This window comes from Juglans microcarpa x Juglans regia, chromosome 1D (assembly GCF_004785595.1).
Source record: "Juglans microcarpa x Juglans regia isolate MS1-56 chromosome 1D, Jm3101_v1.0, whole genome shotgun sequence".
Taxonomy (NCBI): domain Eukaryota; kingdom Viridiplantae; phylum Streptophyta; class Magnoliopsida; order Fagales; family Juglandaceae; genus Juglans; species Juglans microcarpa x Juglans regia.
This window is the reverse complement of record NC_054594.1, coordinates 49,732,359-49,757,005: the sequence shown is the minus strand read 5'-3', so window position 1 is coordinate 49,757,005 and position 24,647 is coordinate 49,732,359. Positions and strand designations below refer to the sequence as shown.

Genomic DNA, 24,647 nt, shown 5'->3' with positions numbered 1-24,647 from the left:
GTATACCAAGAATCAAAAGGTTGAAGAACCGAAGGTTGATATGATATTTGAGACTAAAGCAGATGTTATTGAATATTACACAAAGTATGCCAAACAAGAGGGATTTGGAGTATCGAAAAGAACATCGACTACTGGGAATTATGGGGAAGTAAAATACTTCACTATAGCATGCAATCATCATCACAAGTCAATAAGCAAGTCATCAAAAGTTGATCAGCCAAAACTGATAGGAGGGACAGATTGCAAGGCTAAGATTAATATAAAGCAAATAGTCGATGGAAGGTATCAGTTATCCAATGTCGTCCTCGAACAAAATCATGCAGTGAGCTTGAGTATGTCAAGACATATTGCTTGCCATAAAAAATTATTAAGTTGGTCGAAAAAAAGAATTGAAATGATGGATAAAGCCGGAATCCGTTTAGCTAAAAATTACAAAACTATGCTTGTTGAAAAAAGTGGATATGAGAATCTCACTTTTGGAAAGAAAAAAAATGCAGAAATTATATCAACAAAGTTCATAATGAGTTGCTTGGAGAAGGAGATGCAGAGCCATTTCACAAGTATTTGTTGCGGCAACAAGAGAAAAATAATGATTTTTTATATTCGATGGATCTAGATGAAGAAGGGAAGTTGAGAAATGTGTTTTGGGCGGATGCCCGAAGTAGGGCAGCATTTGAGTCATTTGGAGATGTCATATCGTTTGACACAACGTATTTGACAAATAAATATAAAATGTTATTTGCCCCTTTCGTGGGAGTTAACCATCAAGGCCAATTGATACTTTTTGGATGTGACCGTATATCAAATGAGGACACGTATATATTTGTGTAGTTGTTAGACTAGTGGTTAAGGTGTATGTCAAGACGGGCTCCTAATGCGATTAAAACCGACCAAGATAGGATAATGAAAGTGGCAATAGCAATAGTTTTTTCGAAAGCCAAGCATAGATTCTGTTTATGACACATTTTATTCAAATTACCTCACAAGTTGGGATCTTATCACAATATGACAACTTTAAAGGCCCTTTATTAAGTTGTATATACGATTCTTTAAGCTGTTAAGAATTTGAAGAAAAGTGGCACAACATCGTTCATAGCAATGGTTTAACAGACAGGGCTTGGTTGAGTAAGTTGTATGAGGAGCGGCATCAATAGGTACCTGCATATGTGAGAAGTACGTTTTGGGCCGGAATGTCCATAACCTAGCGTAGCGAAAGTATGAACGCATTTTTTGTGTGAGTATGTTGTGTGTCAGGTTGGTCCAAGTGAAACAAAACAACAAAATCATGGGGTTCGTAGTTCTGTTAGTATTAAAAGTAAGAGTAGGCCTCCATCCAAACGGCAAGTCTCTACGGTGGAGACAATACTGAAAAATAAAAGAAAAAGTAAAAAAAAAAAACAAGATAGATGAGATATCGTAAAATTATGCAACTAAAAACGCTTTATACATTGTCATGTCCAAGTCTTTCCTTTAACACCTCACTCACAATTTTTTTTGTGATCTGCAGGTGAAAGACATACATGCTGGAGTAGGGAGTCAAGATAGTATACTTACCCAACCATGAGTACCCTGTAATCTTGGGATTTTAATTTAATTAGATGGTTGAGCTGTAATTTTGGGATTTGAATGTAACTTTGGGGTTTAAATGTAAATTTTGGTGATGGCAGTGGAGACAACTTATTTTGGTATTTAAATACTGATTCAACAAGCATTATACAACTTCCGTAGTACAAAATCTCATTTCTATTTAAGTCTTGTACAACTTGTGAAACTACAATTATGTCTTACATACTTGACAACAAAGTACTTTGTCAACAATTGCTAACATTACAACTCAGAGTACATGACAACTACTAACATTACAACTCAAAGTACATTACAACTGCTAACATTACAACTCAAAGTACATTACAACTGATTCATCAACTTCTGCTCAAGAGCCAGGTTTCCAGCAATTCAGTAACAATGGTAGCCACCACCACAAAAAACAGTCTATTGTTTGTATTCTTCACCTGTTTTTAAGGTGACTGGTTTCTTTACTGCTGTTGCATCAATGCAAAGCATCTTTTTGTATTCTGCATCAACTATTGCTGGTACTATGCCTTTTGAGAAGAAAACTCTCTTGGTTCAGTCTAGTTTTTCAATGCAGACAAAAGGTTACACGGTTGGCATTCTGAGAAAAAACAGCAATTACGTCCAAGAAATTTAGATAAACTCAATCCACCTGCCAAGAAATGAGAAAACATGGAACGTGTCCAGAGGAAAAAGAAGAAAAAGAAGCAATTAATCCAATCAAAAGTCTTTCTATTATAAGTACCTTGTTTAACAACAAAGTTTACCTTATTATAAGTACCTCGTTTTTCTTCCTAATTTTCTATCACCAAAAAGATTTTGTCCACAAAATGTTCAAAAGTTCTATTCCACTCAATGCCGACTGCCTTAAAGTGTTTGCAATAGGCAATAGCAGTCACTTCCCAGAGGATAAGATTCCCACATCTCAACCAATTAAAAATAAACATAAAAAGTCTCACCTCAGATTCAATTGTCAAGGTAGTCAAGAGTCTCCAACCCCTCTACCCTCACTTGACTGTGAGTACGTTTCATATTTATCAGTGTCCAGAAGAAACAAGTATATAATAAGAGTTTTGGAATTTCTTGCAAATATGCAACATGAAAAACACTGAAAATTATGAAAAACAGTACACACTTTGTATACACAAATCAACTAACTGAGCATCTAATGCTAAAATCACAATCCAGAAACCGGTTCCAATTTGTATACAAAATTTGTATACACAAATCAACCAACTGAGCACATAATTTAAATGTGGAAATTCGAAGCCCCAACTGAGCACCTAATTTCAAGAGAGAGATACATGGCGTTGTCAGCGACAAAGGGATGGGCAGCGGGGGTGGGCAGGATGGGCAGCGGGGAAACTGTTCCTTTGTGCATATCGGGCTCAATTATTATTCTGGTAGAGTTGAAAAGATGGGCAAAATTAAAATGCATGGCATAATAACATCTTACCTTCATACAGATGTTGATGGCTTTGTATAATCCATCATGAATAGGTATTGTTGATCCAGGAATCATCTAAGCTAAATCAATAAAACTAGAGAGCGTGAGATTTCAATCACGTGCAATTTCCGCTACATACCCATCAATTAGTCTACCAACATTCAATAGGGATCCAAGTTCCAAGACAAAATTCTTGGCCCCCTTCTCACTCTTCTCAACATCCACATCCCAAGTTAAACTTTTCATGCATCATATATCGTAATTTGGGGTTATGGGCGACAGTAGTACTGGGTTGACGCCAGAAAGATGGCTGCAATGGGAGGGTCACGATTGTCGACTGACAGTGAGGAGAGTGGTGGAGGAGGGGACTTCCGTGTGTTGTTGGCTGGCAGTGAGGAGAGTGGCCTTCGAGGGAGGAGGGTAGAAGGGGAGAAGGAAGGAAAAAAAATGAGAAAAATAGATGTTGGAGATAAAAAAAAAGAAAAAAAGAAAAAAGATGGGGAGCAGCCCCTGTTTGGAGAGTAGTCGCAACACACCTTACGTGGATCAAATAAAATTACCAAAAACACCCTATAATAAAACTCCTCCCGTTCCCTCTGATTTCTCTTTCCACTTCTTTTTTTCTTATTTCTCTCTGCTGAATTTGGTAAGTTCGAGTTCCATGCCATGGAATATATTATACCCAAGAGATTTCTGGGCCGGATTGTTTATTACTTTGGCAGACAACTCACATCTGTTGACTAAAATCTAAAAAACAATCTTGTCCATATTCGCCACCATTTTGTGATAACATTTTTTGTTGAATAAAACTCTCCATTTCTGTCTATAGCGCTCTCTCTCTCGGTCTCAGCTCTCATGGCTTTCCCAACTATGCCTCTCCTTCCTGCCATAACTCTTTTGATCCTCCTCGGTTCAACTTCGGCAACTGAGATGAAGTTGATGAGAGATAGAGATCTAAGGAGTGAGAGAGATGTGATGAGTGAGAGAGTTTGATGAGAGAGTCATAGACGAGAGAGAGAGAGAGCTGATGCGAGAGAGAAGTACTGACAAGAGATAGATGTAGTCAGCGTTTAGAGAAAGAAAGGAAAAAAATATATATTTTAGTGCCAACTGAGAGATGTGGTCTGTTTTAGAGAAAGAAAGGAAAAAAAAAATATTTAATACCAGCTAAGGTGTGTTACGGATCAGCTGTTCACGGCTGGTCCTTAGCCTAGCTAAAAAAAAAAAGACGTGTGCCACGTCTGCGTGGGATCCGTTTGTATGTGTTACTATCTCTGAGCTGAGAGCATCTGCAAGTTTATGATATTGTGTAAAACTAGTTCTATCGCAGAGGAATAAGAAAGCGTTAATAAGACGAGAAGAAGCTCGTTTCTATTTCTTCTCTGTCATCTACTATATTTGGGGATATTGCTGAGACTTGAGTTTCTGTGTTGCATATTATCATAGTAGGAGAATAGAAATGTCAGAACCCATGGTCAGAGTGATTCGAGGTGGTCTTGTCAGGCTTATTCACTACAGTCAGCTGTCAAAATCAATTCGCTCCCCTTTGTCTTCTTCAAATCCAAATTATGTCTTTGCCTCTTCTGTTCGAGCTTACTCGTCTTCTCTTTCACCCGTCAATTCAAGGACCTCCATGATCTCTCAATTCCATTCGAGGCCCACTTCCTCAAATGCCGTCAATCCTAACACATCGTCTTTATCTACTAGAAGCTTGCTTTTTTTCACGATTAAACCAGCTCATAGCCCTATATCTGGTGCTGGGTTTGGGGTTAGGTTATTCTCCATGAATTCGAACCTGGGCAAAAGGGTTTTCTGGGACAAGCCCGCCACAGCTCTTACTTCCACATTCTCCCGCTATCGCGAAGCTATTGGGTTGCAAATTGAGGCTTTCTTTAGGAGAAACTCTCTGATTCTCATTGGGGCCGGAGGACTTTTAGTTTGTGCTTTGCTCTGGAGGATTATGTTTGGGATAGCAAACACCTTCGTTGGCCTCTCCGAAGGCATGGCCAAGTATGGCTTTCTTGCCCTCTCTTCGGCTATCGTTGCTTTTGCTGTAAGTTCTTTTAATTCAAATCCCCCTTTAATTATTGTTATCAATTTCTTCAATTTTCTGGAATTATAAATTAAAGTAATATAAATTTCTTCGAATTTTTGGAAATATAAATTAAAATAGATGATTAATTGATTGATGCACAACACGTTCTTCCGAGGCATGGCCAAGTTCTCAAAGATTGATGTGATTGTGGAACGTTGCATAGGCATATCATTTTTTAAAAATTAGTACCTTGCATTTCTTGCTCCAAATGCTTTGCCGGGTCTGTACTTATGTTTCTTCATCTTAGTTGGCAACCTAGCTCCCTCGGAAACAAGCGTTACCCTTCAATGCAATTTCACTTGTCTTTTAGGTTTTTCAGTATTTCAGTACTGTAACAGGCACTATAATCTCACAAATTGATCTCCGAATTCATGCGGTACGCATCAAGGGATATTTATGTACTGTGTTACATTCCACTAGTTGATGCATTGCAATCGATAGAACTTGTCTTGTCTAGCTAGGGAAGAGGTCCCCTCCCCCAGCCCTGCCCCGCCCCGCTGTCACACCCTGAAACCATGGGATTAAGGGAATGATGCTTTCTTAAAAATGGGATTGTGAGTAAATAACTACCATATGATTTTCATAAGTCAATTGTTCTTTCTTTCATAAGCAGATCACTAAGTGCATAAGATCAATTTCATGTAACATAAAGAATACTAAAAGCCACCGACCATTAAATAAATCATAATGTATCATAACCAATGACATTAAGAAGTCTGAAACCACAAACTAACCTCCCATAGAATAGCAATTCCCAATGATATCACTAAAATTCAGCAACTATTAAATAAGCCATATTGTGTCATAGTCATTGACATTAAGAAGTTTGAAACCACAAACTAGTGTATATCACGCCAACATTTTTCCTTGTGTTGACATATTGGCCTTGTTTGGTTACACAAATGAAATGAGATGAAAATTGAAATTTGAATAAAATATTATTATAATATAATTTTTTAATATAATTTTTGTTTTGGGATTGGAAAAAGTTAAGTTGCTTATTATATTTTGTGTGGGAGTTTGAGAAAGTTGTAATGATTAGATAGATGAGATGAGATGGTTTGTGTAACCAAACGAGAGGCCATAATTTGTACAAAAGTCATTTTAGCTGAACTTGAGAAACAACTTGAGTTCGTAATCTCATATTTGAGCTAAGTGGGGAGAACATTCATGTGAAATATCCCTAAGCCATTTCACTTGTGGTTATACTACTTTGACCCTATATGACTAAGTTATGCAATCCAACCTCTGGGATCAACTTTTCCCATCCCCCGTTTAAGAAGAAACATCATTCTTTTGAATGAGCTCCCTTATTAGCCCCAACTTCATTCTCTTATGGTCCACTCAGAAAGCCATCCTCGTTAACCACACAGCCTTTGTAGTGGCTGCAATGAATGGCCCCATTAAAGAAAGGAAGGCCTCGCTCATAAGCTTTGATTCCAAAAACATCATTACCAATTCCTCAAATTGCCAAAGGGCTACAATAAGGTGCTCACTTCTTTTATATCAATTTTTCTTTCACTTGGGTGCATGTAGTGGTGGCAATATGTAACACGAACCTTTAACCCAACATGAACACGACACAAATTTAGCGGGTTTGGGTTTGATATTAACGGGTTCTGGTCAAAACGGGTTGACCTGTTGAGACACGATTCATTAACGGGTCAATCTACTTAACCTGTTAGTGACCCGTTAAATTTCGTATTTCCTAACTCTCTCTCAGTCCTTAGACCCTCACTCTCTCTTAGTTCTTAGTTGAGTCAGTTCTCATAAGTCACGACCACCTCCCACACTTCCTCTGGATTTTAATTTTGGTGTTTTTATTGTTTGGATTGTAATTTTGGACTTATGTAGTTAGTTTTATATTTTTGGGAGATATTGTGATTTTAACTTTTATGTGGAATTATGATAATCAGGTCAAATAGATTATTTGGGTTAATTCATCCCATTTACATAAATGGGTTCACACGGGTCATGTCAATATATTTTTAATTAATTCATAATGGGTCAAAACTGGTCGTGTCGTGTCAACCCGTTATTTTAATGGGTTGTGTTAGGGTTTGGAAGTCTAACCCATTAAGCCTAACGGGTCATATTCGGGTTGACTCATATCGTATAATATACACGATTTGGCACGACTCGTTAAGACGATTTGTCACCCCTAGGTGCATGCAAATTCACATCCCTTGCAGTTCAAAGCATATTACATTTGCACATTTTTTTTTTTATGAATAATATGAAATTTGCACATTTCATGAAGTCATAAGCATCATCACAAAAATCATCCTTTAATATATGAATTTTCATGGCAAGACTTGCATATTTTTTTATAGATATGGCAAGATATGCATATTTCTTCAAGTCTGGATGCTGTCCTATTATCATACATGCATTTCTTAAACATAACATAAAATGGTTCAATCTATATTTTTTCGTGAAATGATTTCAAATTTTCAAGACATTTTGTGATCATAGTATTTTTTTAATAGTAAAGCAGCCCAAATAGAAAGTTTCAAGTAAAGTTTTCTTAAAAGTTATCAGGGCATTTTACAATGTCTAGATTAATCAAATCCACTTACCTAGGTTGTCAACTTTCATTTGCTTAAATTCCTTAACCAAACATAAATTCACCTTGCTAGAACATGAGCAAGAATCACTTATGAAGCCATGAAAGAAGTATCTTACTTGAGAACTGAAGTTCTTAAGCTCTCAGCTTGTCTTTTTTTATATGTTTAAGTTCTTAACTTATGAGTCCTACATTCATCTCTCAAAGAGTTCTTAGAAGTATAATGCAATAATCTGTTAGGAAAAACAACCTGGAACTGCATCTGGTCACTACCGAGATTCACTTCTTTCGATATTTCACCCTTTATACTTATTGGATGTTTTTTTATCGGTAAATAAGATTTTATTGATCGAAGAGGAATAGGCAAAAGCCCCAGTACAAGGGTCATAATACAAGAGCAACACCTAAGAGTGATGTTCTAGTGTTATAAGAAATTCATGAATGGTCATGCCATTAAAATCTATTACAATCGACCATTGGAACAAGGTGTTAAAAAAGAATATTCTGAGACCGCTCTCCATGAAGCAAATCGGAACCATCTTCCAAATTGCAGCAATCTGAGAAGTGCCTTTGAGACCTCTCCATGAAGCTAAGAGGTTGATCACCCTTCTTGGTATCACCCAAGCTACACCCACCCTAGCAAAAAGTCATTCCACGAAGTCGTGACAATCTCACGATGTATTAGTAGATGATCGACGGATTCTCCGCTCTTTTTACACAAACAACACAAATCCAGTACCATGATTTGTCGTTTCCTTAGGTTGTTGATAGTGAGAATCTTCCCCAAAAAAGTTGTCCATACAAAGAAGGATGTCGTTCAAATGCTCTTCCACCAAAATGGATTTACATTATGCTTAGAGATGGATTGGTAGGAGCATACCGTGAACTTTTCTTTCGCCAAGGGTCACCAAAAAAGCTGTCTTCACCTCCCCCCTCATAAGAACAAAATATATTAGATTATAAAATTCATAGATTGCTTCAACTTCCCAATCATGGACAGCTCTAAGAAATGTGATATTCCATTGGGGAGTGCTGCTAGATTGGTCAAGGAGGTCTGCAATCGAGGTTTCCTTCATTCTTGTTATGCCAAAGAAGTCTGGAAAGGCTTCCTTAAGTGCCTTATCACCATTCACCACACTATATATCACGCCAGAATTTGGTTCGGGACTCATCACCTACATCAAACATGTAAAACTAGAAGATTCAATCCATCCACGCTGAATGTGCTTCCAGAGCCCCACCCCATGGGATCCACTCACCTTGTTCGAGCACCAACCTCCCCACGCTCTACTATACTTCGAGTCTAAAACTGTTCCCCACAAATCTTCATGTTCTATGGGATATCTGCATAGCCATTGCCCAACAACGCCTTGTTAAAAAGCTACAAATTTCGGATACCCAAACCTCATTTGAAAATTGGGGAACAAACGATGGCCCGTTTTACTAGATGAAATTTGAACACATCATTCATCCCTCCCCATAGGAAATCCTGCCATATTGGTGAGCCACCTTTGATGGAAGCGGAAATAAAGAGAGGAAATAAGTCGGTAGGTTGGAGAGGGTACTTTTGATAAGTGTAACTCTGCCACATTTGGACAAGTACGTATGCTTCTAACTAGCAAGTTTCCGCTCCATCTTTTATAGTACATCATTCCAAATGGATATTGATTTGTAATGAGCACCCAATGGGAGGTCAAGATATTTCATAGTTAGATATCTTACATCCTAAGATAGAAGCCATACTATCCACATTATGCACTTAATCCACCGAAACTACCTCTAATTTGCCCAAGTTCACCTTCAATCCAGAAACAACTTCGAAGCATAGAAGGAGAGCCCTCAATGCACTGATCAAGGTTGGCTTCACAAAATAACATGGTATCGTTGGCAATAAGAGATGAGAAATATTGAGAGATCCAATATTTGCCTCCCCCACTGAAAAGCCGGATATAAAACCATCCTCCACAACCCCGTAGATCATTTTTCTAAATGCTTCCATTGCGAAAACAAATAATAATGGAGATAAGGGATCTCCCTATCTCAGTCCCAGTGAGCTTTGAAAGAAACTACTTGTTGTGCCATTAATCAAGATAGAGAAGTGTACAGTAGAGATGCAATGTTTGATCAATGAGCACCACTTCATCCTGAAACCACATCACTTGAGCATATATAGTAAGAATCCAATTTACTCGATCATAGGTCTTTTCCATATATAGTTTGCAAAGAAGCCCCGGCTCTCCCGACTTGAGTCTACTACCAGACATCTTTAACCTTAACCACTCCTAAGTTTTTTGGAATAAGAGCTATAATAAGAGCAATGAAAGTTGCATTGAGGTTTTTTCCGAACCTTCCATTTTCATGGAATTCTTGAAAGACTCCTATAATACCACCCTTTACCACTTCCCAACAAGACTGATAGAATGCCATAGTGAAGCCATCCAAACTCGGAGCTTTATCCCCCCCCCCCCCCCCCCCCCCCCCCCCCCCCATGCTTTTTAAGACTTTCTAAACCTCTATTTCTTCAAAAGGCCTCTTGAGCCACCCTTTTACTTGTGGGTCGATAGTATCAAAGGTAAATCTGTCTAATTTCGATCACCAAGAAAATTGTTCCAAAAGCAAATTCTCATAGTAGTTGACAATGTAATCCTTGATCTTAGTTTGGTTAGAGATAGTCACCCCATCCGCCAACAATGTATCAATGGCGTTGACTTTTGTCTTTTGTCTCCAAGATGGAAGAACTTGGTACATTTGTCCCCCTCCTTCAACCATAGAGCTCTTGACTTTTGTCTCCAAGATATCTCTCCCATGAGGGAAACCCTCTCAAGTTCTACAGACACTTGTGTTTTGCAAGCCCTTTCCACTTCTAACATTTCCCTTACACCCAGTATGATCTCTAGACCCTTAAGTTCCTCCAAGAGTAGTTTCTTCTGGCCTTCCACTTTACCAAACATCTGTTCATTCCAGCTCTTCAAATCCTTTTTAAGTGCCTTCAATTTACATGCCAAAATATAACTTGGAGTTCTATGGAATTGATAAGAAGTCCACCACTGTTTAACTTGGTCAATAAAGCCCTCAAATTTCAGCCACATGCTCTTGAATTTGAAGTACCTTGGACCTCGGTGTAGTCCTCCACAGTCAAAGAAGGATGGGAAAGTGGTCTAAACATAGTCGGGGAAGATGCTTTTGAATGAAGTTTGGAAAGTGGGTTTCCCAATCCGAGGAAACCAAGAATCTATCGATCCTTGACTAAGAAGGCAAGAAGGATGTTCATGGTTGCTCGACCAAGTGAAGGAACCACTTGCAAGTCTAATAGATCTTGGTAAAAAATGAAGTTAGAGAAGTCTACCATTGCTGAATTGTAGTTGGAACCACTCGATCTTTCCCTCGTGAAATGAGTGACATTAAGGTTGCATTTAGATGCTGAGGTGATCTTAGATGATCTGAGTTGATCTGTGAATAGTAGTGTTTGTGGGCTTCATTGAGATGTGTTTGAATGTATGAAGTAGGTTGAGATGAGCTTAACTTTTTATGGAAAGTTTAAAAAGTAGTGGGTCCCATTAATAATACTTTGAGATGTGTTGAGATGATCTTGACATTCAAACATAGCCTAAAACCACCCCAATACACCAAGGCATATCCCAGATGCTACATAGCCCTACCAACTGATCCCATAATTGTCTTCTTGCTTGATCTATATTAGGACCGTAGACACTTGTGAAGACCCACTAGAAGCCATCCTCAACATTCTTAAACGAGCAAGCCACCGTGAAATCCCCCATGCCATCCTCCACCATTTCCACCACTCGTTTATCCCACATCACTAGAATGCTTCCCGATGCTCCATTGGAGGGTAGATAGTGCCAACCCACTTGATTACATGCCCATGAACTCCTAATGATGCTTAAAGAGAAAAACTCAAATTCGTTTCTTGTAAACATATAATGTCACCTCGCCATATTCATAGTTGATTTCAAATTGTGAGGCGCTTTGCCGTCTCATTCAGCCTCCTTATACTCCAAGAAATGATTTTTGGCTTCATTGTACAATCTCCTTTGCCCTTCCCTTTGCTCTCCCACGATTGAACTCCTTTCACTCGCCCGATCATTAACTGTCTAGTTAAGCCGTTTGAGCTCCCTAGCTCTTTTCTTAGCTGAGTTGAGCTCGCCATCAAGGCTAGCTTATCTTTGTCCAGCCTCAACAGCTGCAAGTAAGGCAATAAATTGGTCTTCAAAACCATTACATACAATCCCAACACAACATTGGATCTCCTAAACTTTATAGAGAACCCATTCCGAAGCCTGGGTTTCAATCGGGTGTACAAAGTTCAATGGGATAGGTGCCTCCCAGAACTCTCAATTGATGCCCCGAGGACTGGACAGTTTGGAACATGACCACTGACAATACTCCTTCACATCCCCATCTGAATTGTACAAAACCATGGCACCCTTGGAAGATTCAGCCTTTGTAGTTGTCATTTTAGGATCCCTGGTGTGAAAGACATTACCAGAGCCAAAGCCCACCTCAAATTGATTTTTTGACCCACTCTAAGGAGACACAGTTGGGACCGCACCCTTAAACCCCTCGATTTTGACATGATTTTCTAGCTCTGAGACGAGTATGATGTCCTCAAGTGTCTTCGGCACCGTTGCCACTACAGTGGCAACCGAGATGTCATCTGCCGGATCGCCCATGTCCATTGACCCACTTTGAGGTGACATAGGTGGGATTGCACCCTCAATCCCCAATCCCCGCGGTTTCGGTCACATTTTCTAGCTTAGAGACTTTCTTGAGTATCACTGACGCCATTGCCACCACAGTGCCGGCCTAGTTTGTGCCATCCTCGTCCAACAGTTCCTCGACACCGATGGTGGTTTCTCAGTTCTAGATCTTGGGTTGAGGACGGGCCTAGACCTTTCCCGGGGGTTAGGTTGTTTTTGGCCTACCAAAACTGGGTTACAGATCTTACAACCATATGGGCTGGGCCCTTTTCTTTTACTGCCTGTGAGGTATGAGCCCTACAGATACTTCTTTCTCCCTTACACAACCCACAACCCACAGAAGCTTCTAAGCCCAACCCAAAATGCTGGTTTATCCTCTGAATAAAGCTGTTGACTGTCTCCCTCAAGTCAATTATCTACCTTTTAAAGGTATCTAAGGTCATTTGCTCTGCACCATGACCACTGAGTAGAATGCCCCCCCTCCCTTATTGCATCAGTGCTATCAACTGACAGTGTGTCTGACCAACGTGTCCAGCACGCCTCTACAACGGAAACAACATGCCTCTGTGAAATCTTCAGATTGCCCTTCAACGACTGCCCATCTCTTCTCTGTGCTTCCTCCGGCCGACAGTGCACTCCTCCAATGGCAGACCATCAGATGGAGTCAAGACAGCCTCCGTTTACGACTTAACTAGGCCCTTTTCCAAGTCTTTCCATTGGGTGGTTCCAGCCCCTTTCAATAAATTCTTCCTAGATGTTCCCACACTTTCATGCACCTCGCAAAGCTCCATTGCCATTTTTTTCCAGCCCTTCCCCTCCACTTCTTTAGGGATTATGATGGGGCTTCTTGTTCCACCCCCTCTATATTCCACTAGAGTCAAGAATCTTCCATAAGCATTAGAACATCTTTGTGCAATGAAAGCACTGCTGCTTACAGGGGAGGTTTTGTAAAATTCCTTTTTTCCATTTGAGCAAGCACACTCCTCCAATGTCTGCACCATCCATTTCACAGCTGAGGATCCCACAACCAGCTCTTTCACCCCCTTTCTTCCTCTCTCTACAATACGCACCGATCAACTACCTTCTATAGAGAGCTCAAAAACTTAGGGCTCGTTTGTTTTCAGAGATGAGATGAGATGAGTTTAGATTAAATTTAAAAAGTTGAATAAAATATTATTAAAATATATTTTAGGGTTATTATTTTTGTCTTGGGATTTGAAAAAGTTGAATTGTTTATTTTATTTTGTATGGGGATTTGAGAAAGTTGTAATGATGAGGTGAGATGAGATGATATGAGATGTTTTCTGAAAACAAACGAGGCCTTAGTTTCAATAAGGACTAGTTTCAAGTAACCTACCTTTATTGTTAACGGCAAACAATGAAGAGGATCTTATTAGATATTTATATCAATTTCTTATTGATATCTAAGTTTATAACATATCCAGAAATTAAGGCACTGCGATGTCATTTGATTCATAAACTGATAGGTGCAAGTCATAATTAGAGTTCTGGCAATTTTATACAAAAAGCACAACCTGACCTTCGATAGTGGTAAATATAATAACTAATTTATCCTAACTCCAAATAACCTCAAACCAATTTTTTATGTCTGGTTCACAGACCTTTAAATCCATACTAATTTCATAAAAACCCGTTAATATCTGATTATCCTTAATCATAGTCTTAATTCACCTATAAAAAAAAATCAGTCTTAATATATCTTTTCTGAGGTAAGATTGGGAATTCCGGATCTCCTATCGGAATTTTAAATATTAATTCAACCCTCATCCTGTTCTTGTAAAATCTATAACTTAATTCTGGCTTATCCTTAAGAGTAATGTTACATATAATCATGGAGTGCGCAAGTACCGTGCAGTCCCTTTGAAAAAGAGTGGGGTCCACTATTAGAAAATTAATATTTTTTCATGTGGGTCTCGTATTTATTCACTTTTTTCAAAGTGATTGCACGGCGCTTGCATATTCACGACTGCAACTATCATTTCTCTATCCTTAAAGAATATCAATGAAAATCTCTCATAACCCTTACAGTAACAATGCCTCAAATTTTCGCAATAAAATAAAACTCATTGGAAAATATCATAAAGACTTCAATTGTAGCACCCCTTTCCTTTAGGTTGGGATTGCTATGTACTTTTGTAACTATGCCAGGTAAAGAGACCCAGCTTGATGAAAAATATATCATTTCTTGAAAAAAGAAAATAACTGGAAAATATACATAAAAATGGTCTTGAAAAATATTTAAATAAAAATTGTTCTGTAGCTAGAAAATGTAAAACTGTTTTTTTGTGTAAAAACACTTATTAACGAAGTCTGAAATCCCTTGAAACATGATCTATGCCTGACATCAGCTCGTCAACACTATCTTCTTTACCTAGACATTTTGAAAACATAAAAAACAACCACACAACCAAAATGAGTCGAATACTCAATAAGTAGTGCATCATATAGTTAACATAATAAACATATGGTTTTCTTGGAAAGCATGCATACTTAATACTTGTACTAACATAAACATGTAACGTGTACTATGCATAACTCATTAAACTTGTTTTTCCTTTAAGGGAACAACTTAACTTATTATAACACACTATGGCGGACTACATTTAGGTTTGTGGCTTGCACATCCACTCATAACTGCATTGGTACCAGACATCTTTTATGGCTATTCTTAAAGCTTCTTTCATAATTTGTCTTTTTTCTTTCTTACCATGATGCGTGTAAAACACATAATAACATAACGCATTGTAGTCATAAATGAAAACATATCATGATGATGTAAAACACATAATAACACGACATTGAAACTCACTTCCATCATATCATAACTTGGTAGGGTCAATACTCACCTGCTTGAAGTTGCTGAAAATTGGGTTGGACTTGCTGAAAATTGGGTTGGACTTGATAGGGTGAGGCTGGTTTTTAAATCTCCTGAAATTGCAGCAACTTTCCTAGGGTTTTCTTTAAAACAAAATAAAGCATGAACCTGAAGAAAACAGTTGATTGGTATTTGCAGCAGTTATCTTTTTTTTTTTATAGGTAATCAAAGATAATATATTCATAGAAATAAGCATAGCGCAGGTACATAGGAAGTATACATGAAAACACGCATAGCTAGAGGATGCAATACAAAGAAGAAGATCATGGACACTACGTCTGTTACAAACTATAGCCCCTGCCCATAGGAACAATGTATTAAAAAAGAAAACTTTAAGCTTGTCCCTTGTTCTCTCTTGATCATCAAAACATCTAGCATTTCTCTCCCTCCAAATGCACCAACACATGCATATTGGTACCAATCTCCAAATTGCCGCTACTTGAGAATCTTCATGTAGTCCTGTCCAGCTAGCGAGGAAATTCACCAATCTCCAAGGCATAACCCAAGACAATCCTTCTCTTGAGAAGAAATCATCCCATACAGCCTTAGCCACCTCGCAGTGTAAAAGCAGATGATCAACAGACTCCCCATGCTTCTTGCACATACAACGCCGATCTAGGACAATGACCCGTCGTTTCCTCAAATTATCTATAGTGAGAATCTTGTCCAAAGACGCTGTCCAGACAAAGAAAGCTGCTTTTGAAGGAACTTTCGTCTTCCATATACTCTTCCACGGGAACATAGACAAACTGGAGTTCGTGAGCTTTTGATTGCAGCAGTTATCTAGGGTTAGGGGTTGGTTTTCTTGAAGAACATCAGATGGGATTGCTATAAAAACTTTCCGGACACACAGCAGCCTCTGTTTTTCTAGTTTTCAGGCCATACAGGTCTTTAATAATTATGTAAATATTTACATAATTACAGAAATTTCTCCTATAATCTAGGGAGAGTTGAGTGGATAAATTTGGAAACTTTCCAACACTCCCCCTCAAGCTGGTTTGAAGATGTCTTCCATTGCCAGCTTGCTGATCAAATTTTCAAATTGCTTCTTTGGTAGTCATTTTGTAAGTATATCTGCTACTTGTTCAATAGTAGAGATATAGGGTAAACAAATCAGTCCACTATCCAGCTTCTCCTTTATAAAATGCTTGCCAACCTCAACATGTTTTGTTCTATGATGAAGCACTGGATTGTGAGCAATGGCTATGGCCGATTTGTTATCGCAATACAGTTTCATAGGTAGTGGATTAGTGACTTTCAATTTTTCCAATAATTTTCTAATCCACAACACTTCACAAATTCCATGAGCAACTGCTCTAAATTCTGCCTCTTCACTACTCCTAGCTACCACATTTTGTTTTTTGCTGCACCATGTAACCAAATTTCCACCAATAAAGGCACCATAACCAAGAGTTGATCTTCTATCGGTTATACTCCCAGCCCAATCTGCATCAGTGTATACCTCAGCTTGTAGATGTTTATGGTCTTCAAACAATAGACCTTTTCCTGGAGTTCCCTTTAAATATCTCAGGATTCTATAAACTGCATCAAAGTGGTCAGGCCCTGGTGAGTGCATGAATTGGCTTACCATACTGACAACAAAGGCTATGTCAGGATGTGTATATGATAGATAAAGTAGCCTTCCAACCAATCTTTGGTACTAGTCTCTATTGGTTACTTCGTCAGGCTTGGCAGGTTGTAGTTTAAGATTAGGTTCTATAGGTGTCTCAGCTGCTTTACACCCTAGTAAACTTGTTTCTCCAAGCAAGGCAAGCACATATTTTCTTTGTGAAACAAAAATACCTTTTCTCGACCTTGCAAATTCCATACCGAGAAAATACTTCAAGCCACCCAAGTCTTTAATCTCAAATTCATTAGCAAGCATCTGTTTTAATTTCTCAAGTTCTTTGTTGTCATTACCTATCAAAATAATATCGTCAACATAGACAATTAGATTAGCAACCTTCCCTTCACCTGAGCGCTTATTGAACATGGTGTGATCAGCTTGACCTTTGCAGTAATCATGACCCTTTACAGCCTTCCCAAAGCGTTCAAACCAAGCTTTCAGAGATTGCTTGAGCCCATACAATGATGTTTTCAATTTATACACCTTATCTCTGCCAAGATTACCTTCAAAATCTGGTGGTAATTCCATAAACACTTCAGCCTCTAGATCTCCATTTAAAAAGGCATTCTTTATATCCAACTGGTGTAAGGGCCAGTTAGAATGTACAGCTAAGGAGAGTAAAACTTGGATTGAGTTTATCTTGGCCACTGGAGCAAACATTTCTTGATGGTCAATTCCGTATGTTTGTGTAAACTCTTTTGCAATGAGTCTCGCCTTATATCTCTCTATACTGCCATCAGCCTTGCATTTAACTGTAAACATCCATTTGCAACCTACAGTTTTCTTTTCCTTTGGTAAATCAATAATTTCCCAAGTACTGTTGTTTTGTAGTGCATTCATCTCTTTAAGAACTGCTAACTTCCAATCCGGATGATCCATAGCTTCTTATATGGTCCTTGGAACAAATAGGTAAGAAATATTGGATGTAAAGGCCTTATGATTATGAGAGAGTCTGTGATATGATAAATATTTGGCAATGGGGTGTGCGGTACAGGTTCTAACTCCTTTCCTAATGGCTATAGGTACGTCAAGGTCTGTAGATTGATCAACTAGAAGTGTAGTAGAAGGATTACCTGGGATTCCCAAATGACAAGTTTTTGGAGGTGATGATTGATTATGCTCTGGAATTGTGGGATGATCCTTAGTATTAGAACGATACCTGCCTCTAGTATAAACACGAAGCTCAGAAGAGGGATTATTCTGTAGCAATTCTCCCCCTGTTTGTGATTCCTTTATGCTTGTACAGGCAGATTTGGATTTCCATTTTTTTCACTATTTAAAATTTTAGCTCCTTGAATGTTTTGTAAAGGGATGTCAATGTCAAGGAAAACAGTAGGCATTAGTATAGAAGTTTGCCAAAACTGATCTTCACTACTCTCTTTCTCCCCTGAAGATAAGTTTGGTTAAAGTATACTGATTTTCAACAAAAACGACATATCCATACTGATGTGATTTTTTTTTGTTTTTGGATTCAAACATTTGTACCCTCTTATTGGGAGCATATCCAAGAAACACATTTTTCAGCCTTAGGATCAAGTTTAGATCTAAGATGATCTGTAATATGAACAAAATCAGTGCATTCAAGTACTTTTAGAGGCAGATCAGAAATTATCCTATTATCAGGAAAGGATTTTTTTAGGCATGCCAAAGGAGTGATATATTGCAGCACACGGGTAGGCATTCTATTAATAAGGTAACAAGCAGTTAGAATGGCATCCCCCCACAAATATTTTGGAATATGCATAGAAAACATTATAGCCCGTGCAACCTCAAGTAAATGGCGATTTTTTCTTTCAGCGATGCCATTTTGTTATGAGGTGTCACGACACATGGATTGATGTTGAATCTCTCTTTCTTTGAAAATTTTTTCCAAAACTTAGTTGAAATATCCTGTACCATTATCCGTACGAAGTATGCTTATTTTTGTATGAAATTGATTTTCGATCATGCTATAAAAATTCTTGAATAATATACTTCAGATTTTCTATTCATCAAATAAACCCAACAAATCTGAGTATGATCATCTATAAAAGTCACAAACCATTTTTTCCAAATAAGGTAGTAACCTTAGAGGGACCCCGAACATCACTATGAATCAAATAAAAAGGTTTGAGAAAACCTGGAGGCTGGTTCGGGTGGTCTTCTTCAATAAACAGCCCTCCAATAGCAGGGCTCCACGTAAGCCTTTCATTTTACATGGTCTGCATTTAGCAACACCCGATCACAACGTCTCATACAACCCTCCCGTGCCACTTACTTCATCTTCCACTCCACCCCAACCCACACTCATCCCACGGCACGGATGGAGCTCGACCCCCCCAGGAGCTCAGAAATTTCAGTCTGAAATTCAAAATAAAGATTCTGAGGTTCTTCAGTTGCAGCAGCAGATTGATGAGGCAAACCAGAGGCGGGCGAAACTGGAGAAGAATCTTAAGCTCAGGGGCTTGTCAACAAAAGAATCAGAAGGTTCCTCAAATGAAAATGGATTTTTGCCTGCAGATTTATCCCATGATCTGTTTACACCTGCAGTAGAAGCTACTTTCAAAGCCATTCATGATTTTTCTAAGCTGTTGATCAACATGATGAAAGCAACTTGGTGGGATCTTGATGCTGCTGCAAACTCAATTGAATGTCATTGAAAAAAGAGCTCATAAAAAATATGCATTTGAATCCCATATATGCCAAAGGATGTTCAGTGGGTTTCAGCAAGCAAGCTTCTCTGTCAAATCGGATGATCTCACGGTCACTAAAGACAGCTTCTTCCACCAATTTCTTTCTCTAAGGTAGATGGATCCATTGGACATGCTAGGTCAAAATCCAGATTCCATTTTTGGGAAATTTTGTAGGAGCAAATACCTAGTGGTAGTTCACCCAAAGAAGAAGAAACGAGAAATCCTTTTTTTTTTTGAAAGATTCGAATCAACAAAGACTACATTTTTCAATCGAGCCTAACGAAAATTCTCAATGCAAAAATACTCGATTTTTAGATAATTTCTACTAGAAAACAGACAGGGATTCGAAGTTGATATTTTATCTAGTCGGATAAGGGCTGCAGGGATGAAATCTCCTTCAATGTTTAACCTTTCAGTTTTAAACACCTGTATCCTTGTGTATTGTGCTAATTCATCACTCTCTTACGTGTTTGATGCTTATTGGAGGACTGTTTTACTCCTATAAACAGCAGGGCTGTCTAGAAGCGTTTCTCAAAAGGCTTTGATGCACGGTAGCCTTTTGAATTATAAGGAATTCGATAACTTTTTGATAAATGAAAAAAGTCACAATGAAGAGAAGTACAATCCAAATTTTTAAACAGACTAGGCAACAAATATTTTAAATAAGAAAAACTAGGATGCCCTAATCTATGATTCCAAATCATTATTTGTTCCCGCACAGGGATTGAACTAGTACTACCACTCAAGCCCTGAGCTTGTTTATTGCTGAATAGGGTATCATCAAAATAATAAAGGCCTTCGATCATCCTAGCGCTGCCAATCATTGCCCCCCAAAACTGGTAATTTGGAAATCCCAGGTAATCCTTCTACTACACTTCTAGTTGATCAATCTACTAATACCATCTAGAAGTGGAGAAGAATTCGAATAGTATTTCTCATTTTTTAAAATGAGGTACAATCCATATGTCTTATAGACTACAAGGATAACAATTGCTAACAAATCTCCTAGAATTTCTCATAAGAATATCTCCTAAGAATATTTACATAATTACAGAAATTTCTCCTATAATCCAGGGAGACTTGACTGGATAAATTTGGAAACTTTCCAACAATTCTGTTTTTTTCTTTTTGGTTTTTCATTTTGTGTTGTTTTTCAGCTTCTTCATTGCTTTATGTTTTAAGGTGTATCTGTTTGTTCGTGGGGATGCTTAATGAGGTGATTCTGAATGTCATCGAAGTATGGAAATGTGTACATGGTTGTGTTGTGTGCTGCCGTTTGTTTGACTTGGGGATGTTTGATATAGGGAAAAAGGATTATGGATGTTTCGGATTTCAAAGAAGAGAGAACATCTGTAAAGTAAATCCGACGTCTTACATCGATGGGTGTTGGGGGTTATTGGTTGCTGACGGACTTTAATTTGTCACACTGACTATATACCTTTGGAATAACTTCAATCAGCTACCACCAAGATCACAGCCCACGAAAAAAAAAAAAAAAAAAAAAAAAAAAAGGAAGACATGGAACCTGGAGCAGAGCCTAAAGTGAAAGTTGAAGGGTGTAAAATCCAGATTCTAGCCTCAGATTGTGTTGTGCTGTTGTGCTTTATGCCTTTTGGAATAATTTAGTTCAATTTTCTCCCACCAAAATCACAGCACACCAAAATCAACCTATGAAATCTGGAGTGTTAAATCCGGTACAATGTCATGATGTCAGGTTTGGCTACCAAGTACTCAATCTGCGATGCAGAGGTTCTTCACTGAGGTGTGGTGGCTTTAAATTGAGTGGTTGAAGAGAGTTAAATGGGAATGAACCCAATCCTGCATCAAAACAGATCTAACTTAGTTTTGCGGATCGATCCTGTGTGGCTCACATTTTCTATTAAGGAATGAGAGGCTGACTGGTGGTGTAAAGCCTGCATCTGGTCTGAAGGTTATTCTATTTTCAATTTAATTTTACTAGTTCATACTTCATATATATTAGTTTAGCTAACTAAAGTTTTATAATTTAGAAATAATTGAATATACTTATCAAAAAAATAATTGAATAACTCATTATCAAAATGAACTTATGAAAATGTTAAAAGTGTCAGTAATATAATTTATTTCCTTCACAAATAATAAATTAGTCAAACAGCTTGTGATCAAGTTGGAGCTCATTTGAAAAACTTAATGAAAAACCAAAATTTGAACATAAAAATATAGCTGATATAACTATCCATGCAAAGAACGCCACCCATGATGAAGCTTTGTTCTACCAAATGCAGTTCCACGGAAGTGCCCACAGGTTGCAATGATTCCAAACTTCCTTACCAATCACATTCATATGTACTGGCTGGCCCTTCGGTTACAAATGCTGAGTGATAAAAAATCTCAAACTGCTAATAGTTGCATCTGAGCTCATGACGGGATGCCATCTTTCTCACCCCATGATTCTAAAGCAGAACTGATTGACATTCTTTTTGCAAATTATATGCACGCACACTCACACACACATGTATATGGATCTTTGGAACCTGAGATTTGGATTTTTCCTTGCCAATATATGTGGATCAACTGTAAACCATCAAAAGAAAAAAAATATTGATCAACTGGTGTTATCGGATTGTTGCTGGATAATTTTGCCTGAGGTATAGATGCTGTGTTGTCTGTTTTGTGTTTTTGGTTATTTAAAGGGCCTTTATCTCCGCTCAAGATCCACAGTCAATCCTGATAAAATTTATCGAATGGCCATGAGGAGGCTTAATACATCTGCTGGGATCCTAGAGGTTATGGGTGCGCCTCTTACTGGAACAGATTTGAGAGCCTATGTGATGTCAGGAGGTGGACTTACACTAAAGAACTTGAGGCCACATTTTAGGAGCAAGCGGTGTTTTCTCATCTTTCCCGTACAAGGTTCAGAGAGAAAAGGTCTCGTCAGCGTTGAAGTGAAGAATAAAAAAGGCCAGGTTTACTTCTGCTGACCCTCCATTTATTTCTCAATCATGAGGTAATAGAACTTTTTGTAGTTGTGTAACTCACATAAGCTAGTGTTTATTGTTCTGCCTCGACAACTTCTTGTAACATCAAATCGGATTGTTCTCAAAGTTTGGTAATATTTATGCCATTCTTCCAGGTGCATATTGTTTAGACATGTAACTTAAAGAACACTTTTCATGTTATGTTACAATAGTTATGTTCCACTGGCTCTTCTAGGCAAACCTTGCCCACGCAAATTCCTATTTTTGGTCAATTGGCATTCCGTAAACCTAGGGACTACATCATGGGAGATAGTCTTCTCCCTTGTGATTGCGGTATTTAATCCCAAGCATTTAATATAAAGCCAAGGTTGAACCAATCGGCAACTTCAATTGCCCCTTTTAATTCTATTTTTGGTTCGTCTCAAGTGGAAATGTCTTCTCTAAACCAATAACTTGCATGGTATTCCTACGTAGTTTATTTGTTGATGGATATTTGACGACTCACCCAATTAATAACCAGGCAAATGCATGCATGAAACTGGGAGAGGGATGAGATCTGACTAGATTCCACTTTACTATATATGGTAATTAGAACTTTATCTAATTTTCTCCAGTACACTCTAAAATATAAGCATCTAGAAGCCATTTTTGTATGTCACTAGTATCTTTAGTCTTCTTTTGATATGGAGCCAGGAACTTGAAAAGGCCAATTTTATTTTTTATTTTTTGGAGGAAGAAAAGGGCAAGCTGCATGTAGGGAAGCACATTGATTGTCCCCTTATACTGAAGTATTCGGTGCCATCTTTTTTGCAGTATGATTTGAAGCTTTTGGCAGTCGACATTCCCATGGCATCAGGACCTGACCAACGATTATTTCTGATTGGCGATGAAGAAGAGTATAAGGTTGGTGGTGGACTAATATCTGAGCTACGAGATCCTGTTGTGAAAGCGATGGCAGCAAGCAAAGAGTTTGATGATCTTGACCAAATTGAAGAAGAGGAAGATGCTGAAAGAGAACGCCAGGAGGGAGAAAGGAGACACCAAGAAGAAATTGAGAAGCTTGAAAAAGGTGGCTCACACTAATTGCTTCTTAAGATTTTTGAGCTTTTGAAAGAATTATTGAGGTTTAGACTAGCTCAGGCAAATGATATCAGGTGCCTCGCATCTGTATCAGAGTTGCATTATACTCATCTTGTGCTTCTATTGTCATCTTTGTCTTTGGGAATTTCATAAATTTTTGTGTTAAAATCGAGATGGCCCGACTAAGATAAAGCAGTCCAGGCAACATGCCTGACAACTGACATTGAAATTAACTTTTGGCAATTCCTGATCATCTTTCCTTGAAGGAATTACATCAAAATTTACCTTTCAGGAACTGGAATGGTAGTCGATATCGTGTTGAGATTCTTTCTTGATAATGGCAGTAACTTATTGCGGTTTGATTTTACCCAATTCGTATCCTTAACTCTCTTATACACGCCAAATTCAGATAAATTAGGTACTCTCTATTTCCGATGGACTAAGGATTGATTGCACAACTCATCATCTTCTTAATTCCTGATATGATATTAATCGCGGGCAAAATCAACCAATTTCACACATTTGTTACATTTAACTTTTGACTTGTCCCACACTTTGTTGATGGTGATGCCGGGGAAACAACCTTTCGCACTGACAACTATTTATACGCGGACGTGGAAAGCTGAACAATAAAAAAATGTGTTTTATTTTGCTTTTGTCTAGGAATTTTTTTTAGAATATATCAATTTATCACATCTCATTTAATTATTATAATTTTTTCAAACTTACAATACAAAAAATATTTTAATTTTTTTAAATTTTAAAATAAAAATAATATTAAAAATTTTCATCTCATTTCAATTCACTGTTAATATCTTTCTTACTATCTCAAAATCTTACTGCCACCCGATCTTTCTCATTTTCCCCTTGTTTTCCCGTTACCTTCCTCGCACTTTCCGTTTCCCTCCAAACACACACCGCATATGACAGAATTTGGTGGTCGTCACCAAAAGTCTGTAGGTTACTGAGACTGTAGCAAAGAGAACCATAAAAAGACCAGAGTGAGGGATCTGCCAA

The 24,647-nt window shown here is 38.1% G+C and overlaps 2 protein-coding genes across 2 annotated transcripts; both read left to right on the top strand.

The window, feature by feature from the left end:
• Positions 1–4,284: 4,284 nt before the first annotated feature.
• LOC121255676 lies at positions 4,285–23,925 on the top strand. Its single transcript, XM_041156139.1, has 3 exons — positions 4,285–5,072; positions 22,266–22,538; positions 23,364–23,925. The coding sequence occupies exons 1-3, from the start codon at positions 4,479–4,481 to the stop codon at positions 23,631–23,633; spliced, it is 1,137 nt and encodes a 378-aa protein (XP_041012073.1). The 5' UTR covers positions 4,285–4,478; the 3' UTR covers positions 23,634–23,925.
• LOC121255680 lies at positions 18,475–19,864 on the top strand. Its single transcript, XM_041156152.1, has one exon. It carries the CDS (start codon positions 19,012–19,014, stop codon positions 19,558–19,560), a length of 549 nt encoding a protein of 182 aa, XP_041012086.1. The 5' UTR covers positions 18,475–19,011; the 3' UTR covers positions 19,561–19,864.
• Positions 23,926–24,647: the final 722 nt, after the last annotated feature.